The sequence below is a fragment of the Fusarium tjaetaba genome, assembly GCF_013396195.1.
Source record: "Fusarium tjaetaba strain NRRL 66243 chromosome Unknown NRRL66243_c0000011, whole genome shotgun sequence".
In the NCBI taxonomy this organism is placed as follows: domain Eukaryota; kingdom Fungi; phylum Ascomycota; class Sordariomycetes; order Hypocreales; family Nectriaceae; genus Fusarium; species Fusarium tjaetaba.
In genome coordinates, this window is record NW_023501207.1 from 127,634 (window position 1) to 142,550 (window position 14,917).

The window sequence follows — 14,917 nt, forward strand, 5'->3', positions numbered from 1 at the left end:
TTATTTATCCTGCACTATGGCGTTGAAGGATCTCACTCTTCCTGCCGACGCTAGCGACACCATCTCGGCTATCCGCTGGTCTCCAACAGCTCATTATCTGGCTGCTGGGTCCTGGGACGGCAAAATGCGCGTCTATGACGTCAAGGCTGATGGCTCGGCCGCTGGCGTCGCTCTCCTCAGCGCTGACGGCCCCGTCTTTAGCTGCGACTGGGCTAAGGTAAGTTTCTAACCCAAGCAGCATATAAGCGATACGAGCATTCCATGCGTCTAGGTGAGCACACTCCTTAGCTTCGTTCTTGACGATAGTCATCTCACATACATATAAACCCAGGATGGAACAATGGTTGCGGCTTGTGGTGCGGATAAAAATGTACGACTTCTTCATCCTCCTACTGGACAAACTATTGTAGTTGGGGAGCATTCTGCGCCTGTGCGCTGCGTCAACTTTGTCGACATCCCTTCATCCCCTGCTCCTGTTTTCGCGAGTGGGTCTTGGGACAAGACTGTTCAGTATTGGGATTTACGACAGACGGGAAAGCCTCTCGCAACTCTCCAGTGCGCCGACCGCATCTACTGTGTGGATTCAGCAGCGCATCTGCTTGTCATTGCAACTGCTGAGAAACACATCCATCTTGTCGACTTGCGCTCCGACCTGACGTCCTTTGCGCGAAACACGACATCGCCACTATCGCACCAGACCAAGGCTGTAGCAGCTTTTCCTGATGGCCAAGGCTGGGCTACAGCCTCCATCGAAGGAAGGTGTGCAATGAACGGTTTGGATGGCAAGGATGAAAAGTATGGGGTGTCTTTCTCTTGATGACCGACTCTGGTAGCTAACAGGGTGCTAGGACTAAGTTCACTTTCCGATGTCACCGAGACACGTCCGATGATCCGAAAGTCACCAAAATCTATGCCGTCAACGACGTGCGTTTTCATCCGAAGCATCAAACTACATTTAGTACTGCTGGATCTGACGGAACGTTCAACTTCTGGGATCGTATGGCTCGCTGTCGTCTGAGAAGCTTCCCGTTCGTTGGCGGAGCTATCACATCAACTGATTTTAGCTACGATGGGAGTCTCTTTGCGTACGCCGTGGGCTATGACTGGTCCATGGGCTATGCGAAAAACACGACGGATTATCCGAATAAAACGATGTTACATCCTGTTGCGGAGGACGAGGTGAAACCTAGAAGGAAGAACTGATAGGGGAATTTGGGAAGACATAATAGACTTAAGTATATAGGGAGGAGGATATAAAAAGGAAGAGAAAAGATGGAAAGTAAGAGGGCTAAGGCAACAGGTATCAAAGGTCTGGAGGAGATTGGCCAGATCTTTGACGGCGACGAGCCTCTGACGGGTACGCAAGCCATTACTGAAAAGCGCAAGGAGAAATATCTGGAATTTGATGGGAGTAGCTTTCGTGAGCGCAGAGCTCTTAGTATGAGTCACATTGAGAAAGGGGAAGAATGATATCTGGGGGGTGCTGAAGATAGTCTTACTGTGCTGTATAAACTGCTTTTAGCTTCTCAATCTCGTCTGAATATAGCCTCCATGGGCTTCCACAAATCCCCACCTTTCTCAAGACAATAGCCATGTACAGTTCAATAATTCCGCGGAAAGTTTGAGAAGCATGTGAACGTATTCGACAAATCACACTTTGTATTCCAAAAGGACCTTCTTCAGGACCGGTCACTAGCTTCGTGAGAAGCCCCAGATGGTGGACTGGAGCCGTGTCTGAGTCCGGCTTCTCGGCAGATAGGCACGGATACTACCGCCATAGAGGCGATCATTGCGGGGTCTCAGGCCATTGGCGACGTGCTTATAACTAGGTACTCTTCTAATAATTGACTCGTCATGGTGATTTCTGGTGTCACAATATGTCTCGGGATTTTGACTGCGATTGACCGTTGTCTCACAAATGGTCCAGACCAAGTTTTGGGCCCAGTATATCAGATGCTCAACAGTTGCGAATCTCTGTGGAGTCAAAGTCATAAATGATGTCATTCTGGCTGTTTTCTTGCTTGGCTGTGAGAGGATGTTATTTTAACATACCCACTGGAAACAGTTCTCAAGCAACTCTCACCGCAGTTGTCTCTAGGCAGGTCTGGACACTGGCGTCATACGAGTTGAAAATACCTTCTGAATAGCTGCAAGTAACGATGTTCTTAACACTTGATGATCGCTGTTGCGCCCATGGCTCTGGAGGGCTATTCTCCATTTAATGTCTGCATATAATTCCCCGCTTACAGGGTCAAGCTATGCCACCTCTTTCGGATACTACGGCACGGAACGTTCAAATTTAAGTGATGTTGCAGTGGTAGGTTTAAGCGATGACGAGGCTATTAGTCCCAATGTAGTGTTTAAGAGCCATGACAATATTGCCGTGTGTAACATCGGCCACTATTGCACGTGGAATAAAGTGTCGCTTCCATGCGTCTCTAACCTCCGGATGTATACTACGAAGACTCAAGTCGATAGTAGATAAGGCTTATCAAACCAATCGGTACTTTTCATCTAGTGCTTACCCTAACTGGATGATTATTGACCATGTCATCCATTCATAAGCAATTCCTTTGCTGGGATATGAATCCTGCTTCGGCAGATCAGAATATGCTTCAACTCAGCCAAAATAGAAAAAGAAGATCATCAATATCTGGGCGAACGGCGTTGGAAAGAAAAGGGTGAAACTCATTAAGCCCGAAATCCCGAACATCGCTTTTAGCTGGCACTTTTGCAAACCCCGCGGACATAAAAACAACATCATGTTGAACACGAAGGCAGTGGAACGCGGATCAGTGGATACATCTTCATTTCAACTCGGCACTCAGCAGGCATTAACGCGGTGAAAGTATTGGCTCCTCACATGATGTCCACATTGATTGGTTGCGGAGAGAATTTCGGTTGATCCCGAGGTCGTATCCCGATGCAGATGTATGCGAAAAAGATGAATGATCGACGTGCATCAAACAGGTTTGTACGCTGAGCACTTTCGTGTTGCCTCTACTCTCTTGGAACGAGGGGTTATAAAAGTTGGAACAATTCTGCCTATTAAAATCAGAATCTACCAAGGTAAATACCACATCTCAATCATCAAGTCAGTCATCTAAGCTATTCTGCACTGCTCTTCTGTCAACCCGCCAGCATGGGTGTACTACATACGGAGGCACTGGCTGAGCTCAGCCTCGGCTCCGTGTTTTCTCTTTTAGGTATTTCTCTGGTGAGTCCAAGCATCATAGAGCTCGCTTCATTCTTCTAATCGTATCGCAAAGATTCTTTATCTCGTTGTCAGTTCTGCATACTACGCTTTCTTTCACCCACTGGCCAAAGTCCCCGGACCGAAGCTATATGCCATAACTCAGATCCCTTATCTGTACTATCTCAGCAAAGGCGACTGGGTCTTTCACCTCGCAAAGCTGCACGAACGATATGGGCCAGCTGTCAGATTCACGCCTAAAGATGTCTCCTTCATCACTGCGGAAGCTTCTAAGAAAATCTACGGCCACAAAGCAGCTGGTCAAAAGTCATTTGAGAAAGACTTCCGTATGTATCGTCAAAACCGCCCTTGCTCAAGCATCGTTCGTTCCGACCAGGAAGACCACAGACGTATGCGCCGCCTACTTGCACATGCTTTTTCGTCCAAGGCACTTCGCGGTCAAGGCGATGTTGTGGATCACTACGTCGAACTGTTCATGAAAGGCCTCACAGAGCGAGCACAGCGAGGAGAGGAAATCGACATTGTAGCTTGGTACAACTTTGCTTCATTCGATCTCATTGGCCATCTCGCCCTTGGTCAGCCATTCGGATGTCTTGAGAACGGAAAGTATCATCCCTGGGTCAGCAGAGTCTTTAAGGGCCTCAAGGTTCTTTCCTATACTCAGATCTACGTGCGCCTTGGACTTCAGAATTGGATCTCCCTATTGAGTCCCCCAAGCTTGAGGAAGAGCTATGAAGAGCACATGCAGTTCGCAGAGCATGCGGCTCTTGCCCGCATTGAGTCCAAGGATACTGAGAGCCAAGACTTTATGTCATATGTCCTTCGTCATAATGATGAGAAGGGTATGTCGCAGCTTGAGATCATCGAGAACTCGGGCGTCATGATCATCGCTGGTAGCGAGACAACAGCTACCCTTCTGAGTGGAACCACCTATTTCCTTCTCAAGAATCCTGATAAGCTTGAGAAGTTGACAAATGAGATACGGTCTGCCTTTAGCTCTGAGGGCGAGATCACCGTTACCCAGGTTGACCAACTGAAGTATATGTTGGCTGTCTTTAACGAAGGCTTTCGCATGTGTAAGATCACCTATCATGAGGCCTTTCACACTGGTCTGTGTACTGATCGTTATTTTAGACCCGCCAGTGGCTGTTGGACTTTCAAGACTTTCCCCAACCGGTGGCGAGTTCATCGATGGCTACTGGATTCCTGAGAACGTGAGTTGAACTAAAGAGCTTCCAATTGCACTCACTAAACTCTGACTGTTACCTATAGACTGCGGTTTCGATGCCTCACTGGCCTGCATATTACTCAGAGCTGAACTTCAGGGACCCCAAGAAGTTTGTTCCAGAACGCTGGCTGGATGATCCTCGATATGCGAGCGATAACCGGGCTATCCTATCGCCATTCTCCCTAGGACCTCGTGACTGTATTGGCAAGAAGTAAGTATGCTGCTATCGCTGGCTTAAGGCATAGCTGACAATGAGAAATAGTCTAGCGTATACCGAGATGCGACTCTTGTTGGCTCGTATGCTCTGGAAGTTTGACCTCGAGGCTGTACCGACTGAAAAGGACTGGTACGATCAGAAGATCTTCTTCCTATGGGAGAAGGGCGGACTGCCTATCAAACTCAAAGAGGTTGTTCGTGAGAAAGTTTGAATGCACAAGGGCTATTGCCATTCTACAGAATCCAAAGACTATATCTTTGGTAAAGATCTATGGAAGAACGAAGTGTTCTTAGGTGTAGTAGCAACATGTTAGGATTAGTTTGCATGATCAGAATAACCTATGATTGAGGCAGCCCGGCTCATCAACCTCCAGTAGGTCAGTCAAGCTACCAGATTTTAAACATGAATTTCTATGCAATCATAGTTTCAGCCTGATGTTGAAGTCTTGTGTGGTCTTATTCTTGCAGCCCTGATCAACCCAAGGCCACCAAAAGCGACTGCAATGCCGGTGAAGACCATAAGTGGACCATACTTGGTTCCGTAGCCAAACCTCCCTCCCCAGCCTGTGTCTCCTGCGCTCAGCAATGGGATACTTACAAGCCCACCACTGACAAACCCAATACCTCGAGCTCCATTGAGAAGTCCATATGTAAGACTGGAGTCAATAGTCTCGTCATGCTCCTCTGCTTCAATCTCAAGTTCCTTAGTAATGCCTCCCCATGTCGCACTGTAGCCGCCGGCAAAGAAGCCAAAGACGATGGCAAATACAAGTGTAAGGGCCGGACTTCCATCTACTGACAGTCCCCAGAGCAAAAGGACAGACGCTGAGGATGCGAACGCCGAGAGGCAAGTAATAGTAGTGGCTGAGAATTGATGATACTTATTGTCAGTGAGCCAACCGAAGAAGAAGCACGAGAGGATGCCCGGAATGTTGTGCAGCGTAAGCAATAGAGTAGAAATAGCTTGACTGGCGCCGTTGAACTCTCTTGCAAATGTTGGGAGATATGTCTGCGGCAGACAGTACCCTGAACTCTGAACCATGACTGCAACGAAGTAGGTGTAAATGCCACGGTGTTTTAGGAATGTCCATGGTATGCGGGGAGGCTTTCCCTCTCGTGCCACCATTTTGGAAGGATGCGTTGGCACGAGAACGATGGACAAAAGACCTGACCCAGCTAGAATGAACGCCCATATCCGAATTGTCCATCGAAAGCCGTATTGGTCAAGAAGATACCGCAGAAGAAAAGGACAAACCGAGCCAACAATATTCCTACACGAGAGAATGATACCATAGGCAATAGCTCGATTTCCAGTGGCATACCACTCCCCGAGAGAACATGTTGCTGGGCTGTACACGAGGGTACATCCAAAAGCAGCCATGACGCCTTGTGTCACCATGAGATGCCACACATGGGTACTGAAGGAGGAGAGAATGAACCCGAGGAATGCTATGATGAGGCCTCCGAGCTCTGCTTTGATCCGGTGATGAGCCCAGTAGCGGGTGAATATGGCAAACAAGAACGGCATGGAGATATACATGACTCCGTTGGAGGTAGTGCCGACTGTGCCAGTGATGGAGAGATCGCCATCGAGAGTCCAGTTGCTTGTCCAGTATTCTTCAAAAATACCGTAACTCAGATTGAAGCCTAGAATGGTATTGTTAGATAAGGCATAATGGTAAACCGTAGTTGCTTACCCCAGAGCGGGAGCTGCATAAGTGCTGAGCCCAAAAGCACACCGAGCTTCTTTTTGTGATCACCACCAATTGCTAGATTTGTGTTCGTCTGGTCAGTTGAGTGAGAGGCTTGTTCAGCGGAGTTATCATCCTCCTGAAAACTGCTTTGCAGAATAGGCCCATCTTGAGACCCTTCTTGTTTCTCTGTTTCCGCCATGAGGAGGAAATGTTCTGTTGCGATACCGTTGATAAAGTCAAGCTAGAGCCAGCTTTGCGAAGTAGAAGAAAGATAAGGCAGCAGTGTTTTGCTTTCGCAGGTGGGGAGAAATGCGGCTTCGGCTTCGAAGTGCCACCGCAGAGAACACTGAACGCTTCTAGCCGGCTTCGGGGTGATAAGCAGCCCCGAATTGATCGGCGTAAACACCCAATTATTTTGTGTCCACTTATTATCATAGCACACCCTCCCAAAACCGTGCAGATGTTGTCTCTTGTTGCACTCACACACACCTGCACTGACACGCTGCAATGCCGTGGAGTAAATGGCGGTGTACATGAGAGGAACTTTACACGGCCGTCAACCGTGCACATCCAATGACCGGGCATCGTACCCTCAGCGTTTTGACAGCACGAAGGCTCCTCCGATACCGCCGACCAAATTCCAGTTCTGATCGGAACATGATACCCCACGGGACGGAATAATGGCGTGATTCATGGCTGATACAACAATTTACAAGTTTGCGACAGCGAATTGGGGCGCATGATAGAGTCAGAAGGTTTGAGTGAAGCGTTGTCATCAAATCATCGAGACAATGCCCAAGCAAAATTACCAAAGATGAATTGAAGCCATTGTCTACGAGAATTGACAGCGAAATATCTCTCTGCTATGATACTGCGCGAACAGGCTGATCGCAGCTACTCTAAACCATGGTAGGCATTCAAAATATCCTGTACCAATTTCTCAGCATTGCCATATGTTGGACCCATTGTGTGTCCAGGTGGCGTTAGTGGCATGGTAGAGGAATCGATAACACGCAAATTCTTGATGCCAAAAACGCGACCCTTAGAGTCGACCACTGCTGATGAATCACTAGCTTTGCCCATGCTACCTGTAATGAATTAGTATGAGCTTATTTTGTATCAAAGAGACGTGAACTCACAAGAAGCAGTTCCATGATGCGTCGGGTCGAGGTTGTCGTAGGTGAGATCCAGCAAATGTTCGTCACTGGTGATGTTGGCGCCAGGGTATATTTCCTTACCAATTTTGGAAGGAATATGCTCCCAAAGCTGTCGGGCTCTTCGAAGAGCATACAGAGCTACCTCCTTATCTGTATCAGCTCGTAGCCAGTTTGGATCAATGATAGGAGGGTCAAGGTTGCTCGCAGATGAGATAGTCATGTTGCCACGACTGACCGTCCCAACCATCCTGATGGTCATGGCAGCGTAGTTCTTGCCAGTCGCACCAGCTGGAGGATCAACCATCTGCATGATGAACTCTACCTCAGGCCAGTCGTCAGGGTACTGAGCGAGATCCTCTTGGGCCTTCTTGCTAAGATTTGCCAGAGGAATCTTCTCGAATGCCCCGACATCAACGCCGCCATTGGTAAGAGGGCCCTTCTTGTGTTGATTGAACTCAGTGATTGCTTCTTTCATCTTGGAGGGCTGTTTCCAACCGCCCGTTGAAATTCCTTCAATCTCCCAGATAGGCCCATGGACAGCAGCTGAATCATGTGTGCCTTGGCCGACTCCCGGCAGATTTGATAGGACTGGGATGTCGAACTTTTTGAGAGTTTCTTCAGGCCCAATGCCAGAAACCATGAGCAACTGAGGGCTACTCCAGAGCCCGGCAGCAACGATGACTTCCTTTCGGGCGGTCAGATTGAAAGATTGTTGGCCATAGTTATCAACAGTGACACCAACGGCCTTTTTGCCAGAGAAGAGAATCTTGCGGGCCATGGTGTTGATGTATGTTGTCAAGCCAGACCGGCCCAGGCTTTGCTGCAAAAATGAACTCTCTGAAGAGTCTCGAAGACCAGTATCAGGGTTGATGGAGAATTGCCACCAGCCCCAACCTTGCAAGACACCAGCAGTGAAGCTTGGAATCTCTTTAAATCCCAGTGCTTCAAAGGCTTTGATGGCGTCCCACGAAACTGGGAAGACGTAGCCTGGAAAGGTGAGGTGTAGAGGACCCCCTTTCCCTGAGAAAGCTGCAGTGTCATAAAGAGCCGTGGCATTCTGAGGGCGGTGTTGACTGTTGTCTGAGAACTTCATAGTTCTTGTGTTGAACTTGAGCATGTTCTCCCACGTATAGGCATCATCGCCCACTTTCTCGGCCCAGTGCTTGTACGCCCCTTTGGTAGGGCGATTGAACATCATCAGGTTTCTGGCACTGCTGCCGCCAAATGTTCTTCCCTGGGCATAATGGATCTTCTTGCCGTTCTATCTGACGTTAGTAAAAAGATGTATACGTTGAGATCCTGAAGGTACTTACGTTTTGGGGTTGAGTGAAGTAGCCCCAATCAATGAGTGGCTGCCAGCTAGACGCGCCCCCCGATCCTTTCCAATCATTGATCCCTAAGTAATATCAATATGCTGGGTGGCGAGAGTCGCAAACGTATTGTGTGACCTACTAAATGGCAACTGGCTGACGTTGCCGTTGCTAAGTTCATAGAATCCTCCGGCTTCAACCAAAGCAACAGTCGCGTTACTGTGCTCAGTAAGGCGCGCTGCTGCAAGGGCACCTGCTGTACCACCGCCAACGATTACATAGTCATATGTGGCATTGATACCAGGTATACCAAAGCCATTGCCAGTCAGTTGCCCATCATCAAACTGAGGGGGTACCTCTTCAGCGAGTGCTGACACAAAAAGAGAACAAAAAACAGGAAGAATATGCATGACGGCGTATTTGGTACTCCTTTTGTTAATGCTATGCGAAGCCCACATACACTCTGCGAATTTATACAGAAAAAGATCACTTAGGCTGGGAATACTCTCTAGGGTACTAAGCTTCGCAACCTCAATTCATCCATCTTGGCGTATTGACCCAAGTCACCCGATATCGCTGCTTCTATGCTTTCATCTGTTCGTATTTCCCCTCACGCAAGCGAGGACCAGGGCTACGCGTATTCGGGGTAGAAGTATAATAGCAAAGACAGGATATTCGGCATCTACAATCAACATGCTGACCTGAGGATCTACCAATCATCACGAAAGCTTTTTCAATCCCAGTTGCTTAATTGAAAGACTTTCGTAAGATAAGACGATACGGCAAGGAAGTGCCAGTGTCGCATTGTCGATACCTGAGTCAGTGCATCCCGTGCCGCCCGCCAGCTTGCGGCTGAGATTGCAACACTACCCATGCACCAGGTTGCAACACTAGAGATCATTGCTGACTACCCGGAACAGTCTCATTACGCGAGATGGATCATCCGCAATAGTCCCTGAGCGTTAGTGCGACGCAAGTTCCTTGGCATGAGCCCTGCAAGATGGACAAGCCAGCTTGGCGATTCGGCCCGGGCCGGGGTTAGTCAAGACGGAGTCTCCGGACGAGGTATCTCCACACAGTAAACATGTTTAGTTGAATAAATTGGTAGACTAACGGTCATGATCTGAGCTTGTTCTCCCCGCAATGCGCTTATCATGGCATGTGCCGTCCTTGTGCATACAACCTCGGATCCGCTTACGCAGGGATCTACGCACCAAAATCCTCCATTCGGTGAATTTCGGGGTTCTGTAACCTCGTCCTTGCAGTTACGAATCTCAGTCTTGAGACGGGGAGTTGAGGTGCAGTGTGGACACCATTAATTCGATCCTATAACTGCCGCTGCACAAAGTTCCTCTATCTTGACTCGCCAGGGACGCCACGTCTCTGTTGTTGTCTCTGGAGATTGACGACGTGGCCTTATTCCCCACCTCCACAAAGCTTAATCTGTAAAGATCGGCGATGTCATGCTGCGTGATAATGCATCTTGTTCATTCTAGAGCAAATACGGAAACAAGGCACGAGACCCGGATGATGCAATTGCTGGCACGGAATCGTTACCTGTTCTTATCTGTAATTACGTGGGGTTCATCGGCATCTTTACCGAAAGCCAAGAAACACACAGACTACCAGAATCTACTCTTTCTGCACCCTACCTGGTTCATGATAGCCAGATACGGTGAGCAGTGAGGGTGTGTAACATCATCATGGACCAAGATATCTCGGGGAAGCTGACAGAAGCCGCATTGGGACCCCCTACCCATCTGACCACGGTGAACGAGGTGACAATAGGGAACAGACAAACTAGGCAATAACTCACAAGATACAAGACTCGAGTGGGAAGTGAAGACCAGTATTGACAATAAGCGTAGCTTATGAGAATATGTCCCACTGACTGTGGACAAGGGTTCTTGCTGTTTCAGAGGCCATGGCTGAGATAGTGAAGAAGTATAATAATGGGTGAAAATGGCCGGCTCTTGGCTGGATTTAGACCATAAAATCAATATCTTAATTGAACTCACCTTCATCGTTCACAACCCTCTTCTCGCTTGATAAAAGCACTATCCGTGTTAAAGTCGCACAAAGGCCACCAAACCAACAAGATGGGCTCTCTTCATATTGAACCTTCGCCCTCACCTGCATTCTCTTCTGTGCGCTCAGCACTGGCCCAGAACAACAACAAAATCATCCTCTGTGAAACTCACGATGGCACCTCAACAGAGATCATCAGAGCAACCGTTGGCAAGAATGGCCAGAAGTTCGACGGCATCTGGTACAGCGGTCTCTGTCAGACTACCTACCTAGGTATTCCAGACAGTGAGACGCTCTCCCCTCTTCAACGGGCATCACTCCTCGCTCTTGACGGGGAGCTTAAGCGAAAAACAAGCAACCGTTCCCTCTGCGCTGCTTTTGACGCAGATAGTGGTGGTGATATTGCAGACATCCCTGCCCTGGTGGCACTCATGAACCTTGTCGGCGTCGGCATGGTTGTCATCGAGGACAAGGCCGTTTTAGCCCCAGGCCAAAAGGTCAACTCGCTTGCGGCGTCATCTGCTTCACAGGCCTTGGCTGATCCTCACGAATTCGCGCAAGTAATCCGCGCTTTCAAAGAGGTGAATGCAAAGACAAAGGGCGGTCCCATGATCACCGCTCGTATTGAATCCTTCTGCTGCCGTGTCTCCAAGGCAGATGCAGAAGAGGAAAGCAGGTCTTACGAGGCTGCACACCAAGATGCCCTGAAGCGAGCCAAGATCTATCACGAGGCGGGTGTCGACGCTATCATGATCCACTCCAAGAGTAAATCTCCTCATGAGGTGACTCGGTTCTTGCGCGAGTACCGTGAATATGACCCCCAGACACCTCTTGTTGTCGTTCCCACTACGTACTCGGAGATACCCAAGGATGCTCTGTACGAAGCTGGCGCCAACGTTATCATCTACGCAAACCACCTGATGCGCGCCAAGATCAGCGCCGTCGGTTCTATCTCTGACAAGATCCTAGCCAAGAACCTGGACCTGTTCTACAATGATGCTGAGATACGAGCAATGATTCAGGCTCGTAACTACGGCTGCCTTCTTAGAAAGCTTCGGAACCGTAGTGTCTGGGGTGAGGAGAGCAATGAGGCCAGGATGTACAGAATTGTTGCGGAAGCGACGGCCTCGGAGAACATTCAGGCTACTGTGATCGACTTGCTAGAGGGGAAGCTGGCCGGGTGCGAGGCAGACACACGCATTGTCAGCGTCAAGGAACTTCTCAAGATCAATGCGAAGCAGGTGGTTCCTGTTGCGGAGCTTGTCACCCAGGTAGATGTTTACTAGATTAGGTTAAGCTTATTTCACTGTTTATTGACTGTCTTATCTTTCAGCGAGCCTCGCCGTAAATCTTCATGCATGTTGTTACAATAGTCCTACACATCCATGTAATTTTAGCATCCAGGTGCCTGTGACGTGAGAGATAAACAATAATGTTACGTACACATAATTGAGATTCCTAAGATATATTGTACGCTGTATCTGTTATTCAAGAAACACGTGTACATGTGAGGAAATCTCTCGGGGCCATTAACCTTGCACATCTCATATTTCGGGTTTTGTACCCTCGCAGAAAGACAGGGCTCTATCCTGGATTGGGCAGCTTGCATTCTGGTATCTTGCGTAATGTTATCTTGAGTTGCGCCATCTCGCGTTTCATGCACTTGCATAATAGGTAGGTGTTGGGTAGTACTGCATATATGGTCAAGCTGACTTCAGATTGTCAACATTAACCGCACGGATCATCGGCATATGGAGGTGTGAGGGTCCCTAGGTTGGCTGCGTCACACTTGTGACTCTCGATATGTAACGACACATTTGGAGCGGCACAAACTGAATGGATCTGTAGACGTGGCGTGATTGATGAGTAAGACTCCGGGATGCTTTGAGTAACAGTGATATTTCTAGTTCAAGCATACTGATGCCAAGATGGATGCTGAAAGTAGTCCAAATTATAAAGGCATGTTGGTGTCTTGAAAGAACCGTGCAGGCCGACTAAGATAAAGAAATACACACAGCCATAACTACCATAACTACCAAAAACACTTTAACACTTTGAACTTGAAGCTTCCAAGATGGCTCCCGGTCTTATCGAAACAGTCAGCGACTTTTCGCATCTCCCCAAAACTGAGTACCGCACCAAGTTAGAGGTGAAGGCCAAATCAGCACTCTTCCCAGATGGCTACAAGACTACTGGCCAGCAGCCTCCTCTCTACGAGGAAATACACCCATACTCAGACTTTCCCAAGAAGATCACTGGCATCACGGCCTGGACTAAAGATGATCTGGCTGGCTCTCCTGAAAAGGAAGCTATCTGGAAGCATCCCTTTACTCCGGAGGAGCTCGAAGACCTGAGCACCGCTGCTGAGAATTACATCAACAGTGGTCGGGACCTGAACGAGATGTGCAAGGTATGAGTCAAGCATCGCATGAATATGCATACTGACATAGCTATTCAGGAGCTGTTTCCTCTTCCTCGCATGGAGAAGTATCTTGAAGAGGTCCGAGATGATATGATCAATGGCTATGGGTTCATCTTGTTCCAAGGTATGCCTGTCAAGGAATGGGGAATGCGCAAGTCGTCCACCGCATACATGGGCTTGGGCGCTCACTTTGGGCACATTGTGAGTCAGAACGGTAGGGGCCATGTGCTGGGGCATATCAAGGACCTGGGTGAGAACCCGGCGGACTTCCACAAGGTCCGGCTGTATCGAACCACGGCAAGGTATGTGACTCGAGACCCTGCTCGGCAGTTGATCTGACTCGTATTCTAGGCAAACCTTCCATGCTGACCCGGCAGATATCGTTGGCCTTCTCTGCCTCAATACTCCGCTCAAGGGAGGTGAGAACAACATCGTTTCGGGCCATCGGGTCTGGAACGTTATGCAAGAGGAGCGGCCTGATATCGCGGAGCTCCTCACTCAGCCCATTTGGTACTTTGACCGAAAGGGAGAAGTCAGCGATGGACAAGAGGATTACATCCGATGTGCCATCTACTACATTGAGAAGGGAAATGGCAGAGTCTACTCCAAGTTTGTCACTTCTGCGCAATCAAAACATGAACTGATGAAACTGACAATTTCTGTAGGTTTGATCCAAACTATGTCAGGTCTCTGAAGCGATTCTCTGACAAAGGCATCATCCCTCCTCTATCCGATGCACAAGCAGAGGCGATCGAGTTCTTTGACCAAACCTGCTATAGAGAATCCATCGGCAATGTCCTCGAGGTCGGAGATGTCCACTTCATGACGAACAACCATCTCTACCATTCTCGTCAGGCCTACACTGACCATGAGCCACCCGCTCCCCGTCGCCATCTCCTGCGACTGTGGGTCTCTACGCCTGAGAGTGAAGGGGGCTGGAAACTCCCGTATCATGATTCTGATTGGAAGAGGAGGGGCGGGGTGCAAGTTGATGATCGTCCTCACAAGGTTTTGCTCCACGCAGACTGAAGATAACACTTTCCAAGGCCTTATTCGTGGGATCATTACCTTGGAAAGGGAATTGCTTCGTACCATGGCATGACACGGATATACATGACTATAGTGAACAATGATATGACATTATCTTATTTGTAGTCATATACACAATGCAAGTGTGAACCTTGATAAAAACCGTGTCAAAACTGAATGTGTAACCGTGGGGTCAGCCAGGGTCCAGTGAAGATCTTGGTCAACCTTGGCAAAGCTTGTTCTCTCAGGTATGCTTATGCTTATGTGCATCAAGTCTCACGGCCCGGATAAAGCGGTATCTTAAAATCTGGCAAGCACGCGATCAATTTCCCAATACTGCCTAAGATTGTTCGGACTCAGATTTCCCGGTATGGTGACACAGCAGTTGCAGGGGCCAAGACGTGCTAAAGCGGAGATAAGAACTTTGAGGAGACAAGTTGAGCCGGTGGGTATGGGGAAAGTCTAACTAATGGGGGTTCTTAGTGGCACGCCCTCCGCGGCGAAGGATTGGCTGTGCTCCGCGTTTGCATGCTGCAATGCTACTGATGCGGGTCTGAGGTGCCGTAATATCCGTTGCAGTGAGGAAACAAACAAAGTTGTACTTCTCTGATACGTCCTT

General features: G+C 48.7%; 5 protein-coding genes across 5 annotated transcripts; 4 read left to right on the forward strand and 1 right to left on the reverse strand.

The window, feature by feature from the left end:
- Positions 1-16: 16 nt before the first annotated feature.
- Positions 17-1,203, forward strand: FTJAE_398 (poly + rna export; the record flags this gene model as incomplete). The annotated part of the gene is made up of 3 exons (XM_037350335.1): positions 17-217; positions 332-795; positions 849-1,203. The coding sequence occupies 3 exons, from the start codon at positions 17-19 to the stop codon at positions 1,201-1,203; spliced, it is 1,020 nt and encodes a 339-aa protein (XP_037212516.1).
- A 1,939-nt stretch (positions 1,204-3,142) lies between these two features.
- FTJAE_399 (Isotrichodermin C-15 hydroxylase) lies at positions 3,143-4,870 on the forward strand (the record flags this gene model as incomplete). The annotated part of the gene is made up of 5 exons (XM_037350346.1): positions 3,143-3,217; positions 3,270-4,290; positions 4,349-4,428; positions 4,487-4,653; positions 4,705-4,870. The coding sequence occupies 5 exons, from the start codon at positions 3,143-3,145 to the stop codon at positions 4,868-4,870; spliced, it is 1,509 nt and encodes a 502-aa protein (XP_037212517.1).
- Positions 4,871-5,085: 215 nt separating this feature from the next.
- FTJAE_400 (choline dehydrogenase) lies at positions 5,086-9,229 on the reverse strand (the record flags this gene model as incomplete). Its single annotated transcript, XM_037350359.1, has 6 exons — positions 5,086-6,305; positions 6,356-6,593; positions 7,286-7,440; positions 7,492-8,770; positions 8,823-8,905; positions 8,962-9,229. 6 exons carry the CDS (start codon positions 9,227-9,229, stop codon positions 5,086-5,088), a joined length of 3,243 nt encoding a protein of 1,080 aa, XP_037212518.1.
- A 1,689-nt stretch (positions 9,230-10,918) lies between these two features.
- On the forward strand, positions 10,919-12,133 carry FTJAE_401 (phosphoenolpyruvate phosphomutase; the record flags this gene model as incomplete). The annotated part of the gene is made up of 1 exon (XM_037350370.1): positions 10,919-12,133. One exon carries the CDS (start codon positions 10,919-10,921, stop codon positions 12,131-12,133), a length of 1,215 nt encoding a protein of 404 aa, XP_037212519.1.
- A 788-nt stretch (positions 12,134-12,921) lies between these two features.
- On the forward strand, positions 12,922-14,298 carry FTJAE_402 (taurine catabolism dioxygenase; the record flags this gene model as incomplete). Its single annotated transcript, XM_037350381.1, has 4 exons — positions 12,922-13,257; positions 13,306-13,571; positions 13,621-13,878; positions 13,935-14,298. The coding sequence occupies 4 exons, from the start codon at positions 12,922-12,924 to the stop codon at positions 14,296-14,298; spliced, it is 1,224 nt and encodes a 407-aa protein (XP_037212520.1).
- Between the last annotated feature and the right edge of the window lie 619 nt (positions 14,299-14,917).